We start from the raw sequence: 12,258 nt of genomic DNA on the forward strand, positions 1-12,258 counted from the left end.
AGACACTTTCTGCCTCGTTAGACCTCCCTTTATGTCTTATTGGCCTGGGCTGGTCACATGCCTGGTCCCCCAGACCAGTCACCGGCAAGGAGAACAGGAAGACTTGACTGGTTCAGACCAACAAGAATTTGAGGAAGTCAACCACAGTAGATGTTATCCAACCCAAACAAATCAATGTTATTTCTTTGTATTTAATATTCTATTTCTTAACTTTTAAGTTACATATGCTTTTGGGAAGTTTTGGAAAATGCGAAAGGGTACCAAGAAGAATACACCCATAATCTCACAGTTTATCTGCTACAGTTCTTAACATTTTGGAGCATTTTCTTCTAATTTTTTTATATCTGTCTATATCCATTTCCCTCCTTTCCCTCAGTGTCCCCCTAGATCAGTGATGGCAAACCATTTAGAGCTTTCAATGATAATAAACAGCCCACAGGTTTGCCACCGCTGCCCTAGATTGACTAATGCTCTTGTTGCCCAGACCAGGTTATTAGATGTAGCCCACAGGTTTGCCACCGCTGCCCTAGATTGACTAATGCTCTTGTTGCCCAGACCAGGTTATATCTAATAAAAAAAAAAGAGGAAATGGGCTGCTTTGGGAGAAGGGCCCCCAGCATTGACCTGTGGCTTAGCAGTGGAAAGCACCGGGTGTGAGTACACGGACCCTGCTTCCGGGTACAGCTCTGGGCCTGGCCTGGCAGGTCATTTTGGCACACTCTCGGCTTCCGCTTTCTCATGTCGTGAGCTGGGCTCTGATCCCTAAGGTGAAAACCTGCAACTCCAGAGTGAGCTGCATTTTGTCTTATGGGTCTGCAGATGACCTGCAAGGCCACATTTCTTAGCTGTTGTATGGGTTTAGAACATTTCTTCTTGAATTTTAAAAGTAAAAAGTAATAAATTCTTAGCATAAAATATGTGGAAAAGTGACACACACAGAATGTGACAACTTCCGGCCTCACATCCCTGTTTATTGTGCCTCCCAAGAGTATAACCGTGCAGAATATTCCATTGCTGCTTGCCCTTTGTAGCTCAGACATTCTATGCCTCCTATGTTTTGCTCGAGGAAATGCTCATCCCTTCCTCGTTTACATGCCCCAAATAGCGTGGGGTTGCCTTAGAGGGCGACTGTCCACACAGAGACCCGAGTCTCAAGTTGCCCAAGACAAAGACAGCAAGTTCAGGCTGATCCTCAGCTGTGGCTTATGGGAGCCGAAGTCACAAGGCTGGTTCTGACCTGGAAAATTACCAGCCTCCACTGCCATCTGCAATTTAAAGCTAATTCTCGGGTCCCACCTTTTGTAACTGGCTTCCGACCCACTTCTGGTCTGGTCATTCTGAAGTGTGCTCACGGGTTTGTGTTCTTTCCCTGGTGAGCGAATCTCTAGCCCTGTTGGTTCCTGCAGTGTTTACTAGTGAGAAGATCCCACCCACGCCCATTAGTGACAGCACAGGGCCCAGCGTGGGGCAGCGGAGGACAGCCATTCAGTCAGCTAGGGTGAAAGTCATGCTTTTGGCCTCATTTTCCCAACGTGTGTATAGTCGATGGCAAGAAAGAAAACTCTATTACTAGAAGTCATCTAGGGAAGGCTGAGTCTTCACTCCTCTCTTCTTCCCCCTTACTTGTCTGCCGATATCGGTCTGATTAAAAACAGGATGCTGCTTTGAGAACACACTTCCATCATCAGGTCCCCTAGTACTGTCCCTAAACACTTGGCATTCTAGCCGAACTGCGGCCCTAAGCCCGTCTAAGCTTGGAATGAATCCTGGGACACGCCTGGCGCGAACAGCCCTGCGACTTCCTGTCCTATTCAGAGATCCTGCGGATTCTTCCATCCAGGGACACCAGAGGACAGGAAGAAACAGAGTCTGTTTATAAGGTTGCTTCTGGTTAAAAAATTTAAATTCCTGTTGTTTGAACTGTTTGAAGTGTTTTAGGGATCCCTTCACTTTTTAGAATTAGTGTTTCCTGTACTATTGGTGATGATTTGAAGGACTGATTTTTGAATTTCTGAATCCTCCAGGAAACACATTTAGCTGCCTTACTTTCTAGGCATTTAGTTGATTTTTTTGGCTATCAATAGGCATACGGAAAAATTAAGGGTTACTGTTTGCTTCTAGGTGTTTTGATTCTCTTGACCATATGTTTACAGAAAACTTTCCACTTATAAAAGTGAGTGCTAGGAAAAGGCATAGGCATTGCCTATTTTGGCTGGAGAGTGACAGGTGAATTTCAACGAACCACTCTTTCTTCAGACTTTATTATTTGGATAACTAATTTTCATTACTATAGTTATATAAATTATTATTAGTTGGGTAATTGCTTTCAAACTAGGTGTCAGGGGTGACCTTCACCCTTCATTTATGATTACTTTTTTAATGTATTTTTTTTTTGGGAGGCCTTGTCTCATTAGTAAAGTTTTGGACACCTTGCATGAAAAATGTCATAATAGCACAAAGATCCCTAATATGTTTTTTGTGGGCTGTAGGTGAGAGCCACTTTGGAAGAAGTAAGGAGGCGCATGTATGGCGACTATGATGAAATGAGGCAGAAGATCCGACAGCTCACCCAGGAACTGTCTGTAAGGGTCTTGGTGGCACAGTGGGTGCATGGGTGGATGGCGGAACCTGGGACTTCCTCTCGGTGGCTGGTACCTAAAGGTGTTTGATGTGTGATTTTTTTAATCAGTGGAGCCATATTTTAAATGAGTGGTGGGAATTTTTGTCACACATTGAAGTTTATTACTAAAAGGAAAACTTTTGTGGCAACTATAATCTTCTTTATATTCAAAGCCTTCCCCCTAAGTCTATTCCTAAGAATTTATTCTACAGATTAAATTCTCCATATGTGAAATGTAGAAGGGATGAATCAACTAATCATATCACTGTATCTTTTTAATAGTAAAAAAGATTAGAAATCCAAGTATCCATCAAGAATAGGAAAGTAAATTACATCTCTCCAATAGAAAACATACAGTTGAAAAAAAGAGCAACTTAGCTGTTCAAAAACAGTTAGGGAAAGATTTGAAAGATACAGAGTAGATGAAAAAGTGAGTTATAGAAAAGTATGCATAGTTTGCTACCTTTCGTATAAAGCAGGAGGAGAAAATAACTGTTTCAAGATTTGTTTTTGTTTACCCAAAAGTTACTAAAAGGCAAATCCAGGAAGTGATTAACAGTGGCTCCCTAACTACTGTGTTTCCCCCAAAATAGGACCTGGCTGGAAAATAATCAATCTTGAAGACGAGAGATAAAAAACACCAGTCCAGTCAGCCTTACTTGCCTTACAGAGAACCTGCCCAGCAAGAGCACAGTGACGGCAGGGAAAGCAAAGATGGGCTGATTGGGGCTGGCGTTTTTGATCTCTAGTTTTCGATGCTGGTTATTTTCCAGTAAGTCTTATTTTCAGGGAAAGGGCAGGGGTGGGGATGGGCAAGGTGATAACGTGGCTGGTGTGACAGAAGAAAAAGGGACGTTTAAAGTATTTGCAATACTTTAAAAATGTTAGCGCCATGTCAGTGTACTCTTACTCAGAAATTTAAGAAAAATAAGCTTCCTCTAGTCTAAGCAAGCCAATGCTTGTGGGACTTGAATGACATGCTGTTAAGAATCTCAAAGATATGAGACCATGCATATGTAACGTCCTCCCATAAGAGCCAGCATCTGCATGAAAGAGGGCAGTGACAGCCTCTGTGCCTGAGTTCATTTTATGGCTGGGCTGTGTTCTATCTGTTTACGCAGACCTATGTCCTGATTACAGGAGTGGGGCATGTAAACACGCCCTCCTGGCCCATTCCAACTGGAATGTTGGAGGAGACGGGTGGCAGTCTCACCTTGTCACAGAAATCCACCCTGCTATCCTCTGACAGGCACTAATGACTGCCTTCAAAGCCTAGGGATGGCATTTGCAATCGCAGGGTAAACAAGACCCTGCCCCGTGCTTCCCACACATCTTTATTTTCTCAGGCTCCAGCTGCTCCTGGAATCCCGACTCTTTGCCAGTCTCTTCATCCTTTGCACTACTCCATGCTCTTAGCTGGATGAGGTGTGCTGAGCTACTGCCCCAGACAGTCCTGAAGGACACTGGGCCTCCTGCACTTGCCCGGTCTGCTGATTCGCTTCCCTCTTCCACCAACAGGGGGTGCCTCACAGAACCACCTCAGGCCTTCTGTCCCTGTTCCTGTAGTCCTGTAGCCTCCCAGATTCTCTGCCCACAGCCCTTGTTGAAGTCTAACTCAAGACTGGCTTCTGACAGGGCCAGGGATTTAGCTCAGTGGTTCCATTGCCTACCTTGCAAGTGCAAAGGCTAGAGTTCGATCCCTGGTACAAAAGGAAAAAAAAAAAGACTGGCTTCTGACAAAACTTTCTCAGACTTGTTAAACATACACCCAACACAGGCAGCAGCAGTGACAAAAGAACCCTTGAGGGGCCCAGGATTTAGCTCAGTGGTTTTGTCACTAAAAGGAACCCTCGAACACTGTGTTAATCCAAGGCACATTTTTCCTGTGGTCCATACAAAGAGCAAGATGGCAGAAGCCCTCATCTCTTTCTGGCTGTGCCACCTGAGCTATGTCTCTGTGAGCAGATCACCTGTCCTCTCTGATTATGTCTCTTCTCTGTGGGTACTGTGTGAATAGTACCCACAGGAAGAGTATTTTTGTTTTTCTGCTCTCTGGGTCATGCAGATATTGGCTTTTAGGCTAAAACTTGACATAAGTCGGGCTGGGGATTTAGCTCAGTGGTGCCATGCCTGTCTTTCAAGCTCAAGGTCCTGAGTTTGATCCCTGGTACCGCAAAAAAAAAAAAAAAAAATGACATAAGTCATGTTGATGTGGACAGAGCTACCGTCAACAAGGAAGCTCCTGCCTCACTGAGGGTTGCTGTGGGTGTGTGGATTGGCTCTGAGTGACCTTCTCCTCCTTTGTCCAGGTTTCCCATGCCCGGCAGGACTATCTAGAGAACCACATCCAAACCCAGTCCTCAGCCTTGGATAGTTTCAATGCCATGAACTCGGCTTTGGCATCGGACTCCATTGGTCTGCAGGTACGTGCTGTTCCCTTCCATGAGAGAGCAGCCTGCAGCCCAGGCATGGTTCCCATACCCGTGTGAAGAAGCCACGGGTGCAACACATCCACATCTTCCTCCCTGTATCCCTAGTAGCTCAGGAAATTCCACACAGTCACAGAAAAGACAGACTTAACCCAAGACAATCTATACCCCCTCATGGCAAGTACCTCCCAAAGGCTGGTAAGCTCTTTTTCTTAATTTAGAAATTATTTTGCATTAGCAAGAACCATGAGTATTTCTGTATTCCAAAGACTGTCTTGAAATACCATACAGAGAAACAGAAAGACCCAGAATCCAACATTCAAAAAGATGTGTTGTCAGCCTATTTCAAGGAACATTCTTTTCATGAATTTGATTTGCTGAGAGCTAACAATACAAATGATCCTTTCTCTTCCAAAGAGCGTGCTACTGAGCATGCAACTGAATTTGAAGATGTTCCCAATGAAGCATTACTTTCCCTTGCAGTAGCTCTCCTTGGCTGACTTTCCCAGTATATAAACAATGCTTCTGCCCTCCTCTGACTTAACTTGGCTCTTGTCAGCTTCCTAAATATTCCACAAACTATTTAAAATCCTTTCTGGTTCTATGTAAATAATTGAGGAATAAGTAAACAGATTTCCCTGTTGGGTTGGTCTACTCCTCTAGAACCTTGTATTTTCCGGCAACAGCTGACATGGTAGCTGTGGCAGCAACAAAGCTTGGCCTCCATCCAGCAGTGGATCTGGGCGTGTCTTGTGTTTGGTTTGTCTGGGATGCCCATGTGTGGTGGGGCTTTTCCTGCTTGCTTTGTGTGTGCCAGTTTCCCCATGGCCTCCGGCCAAGACTCGCTTCAGCTCTGGCTCATTCAGAAGCCTTTGTTTTTCCCTTCCTCTGATCAGAAAGGGGGCTCGCCAAGCCTCTCTTCCTTCTGTCATGGATGCCTCTCACTCCCAGTCCAGCATGGATAACTTTACCCTATCTGAGTCCATAGTTGGCCAATATCTGAACTGTGTCTGGTTCTTTTTCCCCAGAAAAAACTTTTTTTCTAGTATTTTCTGGAATCTTCTGATTTTTCTATCTGGCCAGCAGTCCAGGCATTTACCCCAGGGGTCAGCTGTTAGCATAGAGTCAGCCCTAACCCAGGGACTCTCACTGAATCCTAGTTATGGATCAGGCTCTCAGTCCTGGCCATCCAGTGGAGCCCTATGACTAAAAAGTTAAGCCAATGTTTGAAGGTCAAAGGCTTTCTTTTCATGCAAACCTCAGCTTCTTCCACTTGCCCATTCTACCATGTTCATCTTTATGGACAGAGAGACCAGATCCTTGGTTTGATTTCACAGCATATCAGCACTAGAAAGGACTGTTGAGATGCTTTCTGACCCTTTGGTGTATGAACAAACCAAGGCCAACAGAGAGCAGCAATGTGAACCAGGGGTCTGGCTGGTGGCAAACCAGGATGTGGGTTTTTATGTGGACACCAGACAAACTTGGGCAAGGGGAGCTGCTTTTCAAAGCCCCTGAAAGCTCACGTGTTGTGATTTCATGCTTCCAAATGGCTCTTGTATTTCCTTTAATATCTAGCTACCTTCACCAACAGTTCCTTATCCTAGCTCCAGTAGGTTTAGGAGCCAGAGGCTTGTTACTGGTCACACAGGGGCTGCAGAGAGGGCACTGTCTGGTCATCTAACAAGACAGTGTTTGAAACCAAGTCCAGAGTATTTCCAGGTCTTCTGTTTAGAAGTTGAGATGACATGGGGAGGTGGTAGAGGTGCCCTGACCCAGTACCCAGTGATGGGATGCTGGTGTTCCCAGAGGCCATTTCTCTAAGGAGGTCTAACCAACTCGGAAATGAAGCAGTAAATAGCAACACTACTAATGTAGACAAACTTGTTCCTTTTGGTGGTCGCGAGTGATAATCCACAGGCTCTTGACCCTTGCCAGGCACTTATCCAAGTCACCAACTCTATTGTTTGGTGATTCTGCCAACCCGGGAGGGAGATAAAGCATGTGGCAGCTTTGCCATGTTGTCACTGGTGCAGCAGGCAGTCCAGAAGCACAGCCGTGATGACCCTAAGAAGGAAAAAAATGGGGATATTATCATTCTATAGAATTCATTTTTTTATTCTGTTGTGGGGATGTGGTAAGTAGAGAGGGAAAAACAAAGAAGAAAATAAATATCCATTATTCTGTCACATAGTGGAAACTGTTTGGATTTATTAATGGGATTGTACTACTAAAACTGTTTCCAAACCTGTTTTGTTTTCCATGTGAAGTGATGTGTTTATGTACATTTTTCCCTTGGAAAGAGTCCGTTTTCATCCATTTCCAGCCCCCCTAAGTAAGCAGTAACATGTGGTGTTGGCAGCGCGGTGGGAGGTTGAGGGGAGGCTCGCTGGCCCACAGGGGTGCGGACCTCTCAGCCACCATGGGAAGCCCCTCGTGGAAAACTACGAGGCCCCGCCTGGGAGCAGCGGTGGCCTGACAGGGAACGATAGGGCACGACTCTGGCCCTGTTCCCTCACACCGCTAGCGCTGACTTTGGTTTTATTTTCACTGAAAATAGAAAACCCTTGTGGATGTTACTTTGGAAAACAGCAACATTAAGGATCAAATCAGAAACCTGCAGCAGACGTACCAAGCTTCCGTGGACAAGCTGCGAGAGAAGCAGAGGCAGCTGGAAGCGGTGCAAGTTGAAAATCAGCTGCTTCAGACGAAGGTGGGCTGGGCGAGCCAACGTCCCCTGCCAGCCTTCGCTCCGCTGTCCTCCTCCTCCTTTCTCTCCTGCCCCAGTTGCCTCTTCCGTTTCCTTTCGTTATATTTTTCACCCTTTGTGGCCAATCTCATGAGGTGTGGCTTAAACTAAAAAGGTCTGTTGCTGAAAAAGTCTGAAATCAATGAGTCTTTTCCTCACCGTAGGTGCTTTATGGTTTGTTCCGTCTGTGAATACTTTCTGGACGTCTGCTGTATGTGTCTGCCCAGGCTTTGCTGTTTGTGCAGGTGGTGTGTTCCCAGACATGAGGGACGTCGCCAGGCGGTGTGGTGGCCAGGTCTCTAGGGCCAGCCTCTGGTTTTCATCCTGACCCACGGAGCTAGACAGGCTACCCTCTCCTGTTCCTCTTATTCCCTCCTCCAAGTTTAAAAACATTGTTGCAGGGACTCGGGTTATTTCCCACAGCCTGTGTGTGGTGGAAATGGGGTGGGATTCTTGCTAATGATAGCCTCCGACTGGGAGTTTCCATTTTGTGGTTTCTCGGTGTTGGCACTTGCCTAGTGCTAAGAAGGATTTAAAGAGTGTTAAGAGACTTGGCACATCTTGGGAGCGCACTTACTAACCTGTTGAGGGTGAAGGACCTGCCCTTATCCAGAGGTGACACACCTGGTGGACTCAGCTCTGGAGCAAGCCAAAATTGGAGGAAGGGCCGAGAGCTGGAAATCAGTAGCCCACGTCAGCCCCGCGCACGCGGCTCTAATGACCCCTCACTAGCGGTGCCCAGTTTAGTGAGCCTGCTAGGTTAGAGCGCTTCCTGCCATTTAGGGGGTGCACGGGTGGGCAGAGGATGAGGCTGTATTTCTCATTTGAGCTTAACCGAACTCCGGCCTAGTTGCAGGATTGGCCACGGCAGCTCATGGGGTCGCTAAGCAGTTATGTTTCTACCTTTGGAACAGTCCATGCCTGTGCACACCTTTGTCCTGAGCATCCTCATAGCAAGGTGTGCAGTGGTGCCAGTTTTCATTTGTCTGGGCTGCATGCGCCCCTTCCTCCTCCTTCACTCCCTGCTCTGGGTTCCTACTGCTTCTCGCTACCACAGGCCTTGGTGATAGCCTCTGTCCCCACGTGTCCTCATGCAAGCTGTCCAGCGGGGAGGCCAGGGTCACCCTGGGACCCGCCAGAGCGGTGGTGCTGCAATGAGTCTCCCTGCAGGTGGAATCCTCCCAGGCAGCCAATGCCGAGGTGATGAGGGAGATGACCAAGAAGCTGTACAGCCAGTATGAGGAGAGGCTGCAGGAGGAGCAGCGAAGGCACAGTGCTGAGAAAGAGGCGCTCCTGGTGCGTAGTGGCCGCGTTGACGGAAGAGATGGGGAGCAGGGTTTGCTCTTGGGGATCCTGCGGGCTCCGGCGTGGGTGAGGATCTGGGCATGCATGTCTTTGCTCCTTCACTGGGCTCCGGTCTTCCCTCCTGCCTCCCATCCTGCTCTGAGCAGGGCTCGTCTGCAGCCTTGCCCTTCCCCCCTCTACCCGAAACCCGTTTCCTCATTTGGATTCCATCCAGTCTCTAAGTGCCACTGCCCCGTGCCCCAGGTCTGCCATTTATACATGTGGAAGAGTCCTCTGACGGATGGCCCGGGCTCCTTGCCGTGGATGTGGAATTCTGTCCTACCCAGCAGTGAAGCTAGGGCAGGGTGTGTTCTTGGTGGGCAGGGACTCCACGTCTGGGTCGCTGCATCCTTAGAGGCTTGATGACTGACCCAGCTTTCTCGGGAGTGAGTTGGGAGAGATCTGGGCATTCTCATTCCACTCCTGATCTGCCACTAAGTCCCTTTACACTGGTTACGAATATGGGGACATCTACTTAATGTTATTTAAACATTCACAGACTCTTTTACACCTTCCAGATTTAAAGTTTCAAGGAGAAAAGGGAAGAAAAGTAGCCAGGCTCATTAAAAAGCCACACAATGTATCTTCATGCATAGATGAGACCAGGGAAGCTGAATCTGCTGTCTGTGAGATACTTCTTGGGGTCTGAGGTCAGGCTTTGGAAGGGCGATCGCAGCTTAGCAAGGCCTGGCTGCTTGGATGTGGTGAGTACCTGGGTTCTCCAGGCCTGTGCTGAGAGAGTACACTTGTTTTGCAGGAAGAAACCAATAGTTTTCTGAAAACAATTGAAGAGGCCAATAAAAAGATGCAAGCAGCAGAGATCAGCCTCGAGGAGAAAGACCAGAAGATTGGGGAGCTGGACAGGCTCATCGAGCGCATGGAAAAGGTGACACATGTCACAGTTTTTCTCCTTGAAATGAGCCTCTGTGTCCCACAGTTCCCTGCAGGCCTGCCAGAAAATACAGAAGCCCTCCGCTCTGATTCCTCTCAGCCTGTCTGCAATTTTTTTTAAAAAAAGAGCTATAAAATATGAAGAAGTCTAACAAAGTTCTAATTTTTCCCTCAGTAACTATTCTCGTGCTTTAAAAGAAAATATTCCATATGAAATTCTTTACAAAACCCTAACACTTCAGCAGCCCTGGCACGCACTGGCCTTGCCACTGAGTAATCAGGTCCCTTTGGGTTTCCTTCAACACCCAGCCCTGCCCTGTCTGCATAGGAGGTGGGGACCCAAAGCAGGGATGATAAAGCCAGTCTAGAGCAAGGGAGGAGGCAGGAAACTAGGCAGGAAGTGGAGGAAAGGGAAGAAGGCAGGAGAGAAGGGAGAGCTCAGGAAGGATGGTAACATTCAGCTGCTGACAGCTGAGTTCGGGGAGAGGTCCTAGGAGTTCAGGGCCGAAGCCATGGCTGGTTTCTGAGAAACAGCTCCCCAGTTAGACAGAGGGGACCTACCTGGGCCATTGATATGAGCACGCTCTAACTCACTTGGTGTCTGCCTCAGAGCCCTCTATGCCCCCTACAAGGTTCTGACCAGCGTGGGAACCCTATTAAGTTCCACATTCAGGGCTTCCAGGATCCCTAATATCTTTCCTTGGGAGTTCTAATCTCACCTCTGCCCCTGCGAAACAGACCCCACCTTTTACCGAGAAGCAGGCGGTGCCTTGTCTAGCACTAATATGGCATTGACTGGACTTGGTGGTGGAGACCTAGGGGAGGTGTTCTCCCAATGGCTTCTAAGAAGACACTGGTTAAGTTCAACACTCTTCCTGGGTGGCAGATTTTGCTGGGGCAGCACCCACCAGAGAGACTGTGTGTGTGGCCAGAGCAGGGGTTTAGCGTCAGGCAGACCCAGGCTTTGGTCTTGCCTCTCTTTCTAGAGTGGCAGTTATTTCACTTTCCCAAGCTCAGTTTCCTGTCCTGTGAAATGCTGATAATGTTCCTTCTTATTCTGATGGCTTTTGTGAAAAGTAAATAAGAAAAACTCACACAAGTGCTGAGCATGGGGCCTGGCCCTAGGTAAAGGGCTGTCATTTATGCCCCTGATTTTTATTTTGTTATAGGCTTGCGCAAGCGCCTAACCCTGTTGCCAGCTTTTATAACTGATCTTCTCTGTACCCTTGGGGTTCTGAAACTTCTGGTTTGCCCCTGCTGAGCTGCACATGCAGCCCCAGGAGGAGGTGATAAAGATTCTCTGCCAGCACTTAGGAGACACAGAAGATTCCTCAGATCCTGTTGGCTTTTTCTCTAGTTACTGAACTTTTATCCTGTCTCTAAACCTTTTTTTCCATTTAGGCTGGAGGAATCTTTTCTTTTTCCTTTTTCATACTCGTGGAGGTTTGGCCCAGGGCCTTGCTAGCTACCTCCTCAGCCGTTAAGTTTTATTTTAAGACAGGGTCTTGCTCAGTTGCCCAAGCTGGGCTCTAATTTACAATCCTTGTGCCTCAGCCTCCCAGAGTGCTGGGATTACAGGTGTGTGCTCCCTTCCCCAGCTGAGAAATATATTCTGTATTTAATTGGGATCAGTTACATTCTTTCCTCTTCAGGGATAACCTTTGAGAGTAAGGGTTTGACCAGAAATCTGTCCCACTCTGTACACAGCAGTGTGTGTGCCTTGCTGTCCTTGTTTTGGTGGTGGTGGTGCTGGGGGGAAGTGCTTGAAGCCAAACTGTGCTTTTGAGTGGCTTCTCCACTGCATACCTCAGTTTGCTGATGTCTTACTGAGCACTGGATCGGAAACACCTTTATTTTTATCAGTGAAAATCTTCTAAGGAGTGCACCTTCTGGAGCCTTGGGGCAACAGGTGGTCCTGGGTCTTGGGTCCAGCTGGTGGCATCTCAGGTGCAGACAAAGGGGAGAAATGATTGTGCAGTGCACACTCAGGACTTGTTGCACCTCGGTTTTTTTAAAAGTAGATTTTTAAACGTGCTGCAGTTAGGTCTTGAACTGCCTTATGACATTTTCGTGGGGAGGTGGACAGAACCTATTTGCAAAAAAGTTGTCACCCTCATTTCAGGGCTGACGAGAGCTTCCATGCAGGGCAAAACATACAGGCCAGGAGGAACTTCCTGCCCAGGCCAGACTGTAAGAATGTGTTTCTGCTATAGAGATTTTAAAAA

The 12,258-nt window shown here is 47.3% G+C and overlaps 1 protein-coding gene across 2 annotated transcripts in view; it reads left to right on the forward strand.

Moving 5' to 3' along the window:
- Myzap (myocardial zonula adherens protein) overlaps positions 1 to 12,258 on the forward strand; it is a 75,055-nt gene that overhangs the window by 24,090 nt on the left and 38,707 nt on the right. For both annotated transcript variants that reach the window (XM_010641267.3, XM_010641268.2), the window contains exons 4-8: positions 2,490 to 2,582; positions 4,930 to 5,043; positions 7,610 to 7,762; positions 8,969 to 9,094; positions 9,900 to 10,028. In XM_010641267.3, the coding sequence (XP_010639569.1) occupies positions 2,490 to 2,582; positions 4,930 to 5,043; positions 7,610 to 7,762; positions 8,969 to 9,094; positions 9,900 to 10,028 (615 nt within the window). The remainder of the gene's footprint in view (positions 1 to 2,489; positions 2,583 to 4,929; positions 5,044 to 7,609; positions 7,763 to 8,968; positions 9,095 to 9,899; positions 10,029 to 12,258) is intronic.

The sequence above is a fragment of the Fukomys damarensis genome, unplaced genomic scaffold (assembly GCF_012274545.1).
Source record: "Fukomys damarensis isolate Sample0158 unplaced genomic scaffold, DMR_v1.0_HiC HiC_scaffold_25, whole genome shotgun sequence".
Taxonomy (NCBI): domain Eukaryota; kingdom Metazoa; phylum Chordata; class Mammalia; order Rodentia; family Bathyergidae; genus Fukomys; species Fukomys damarensis.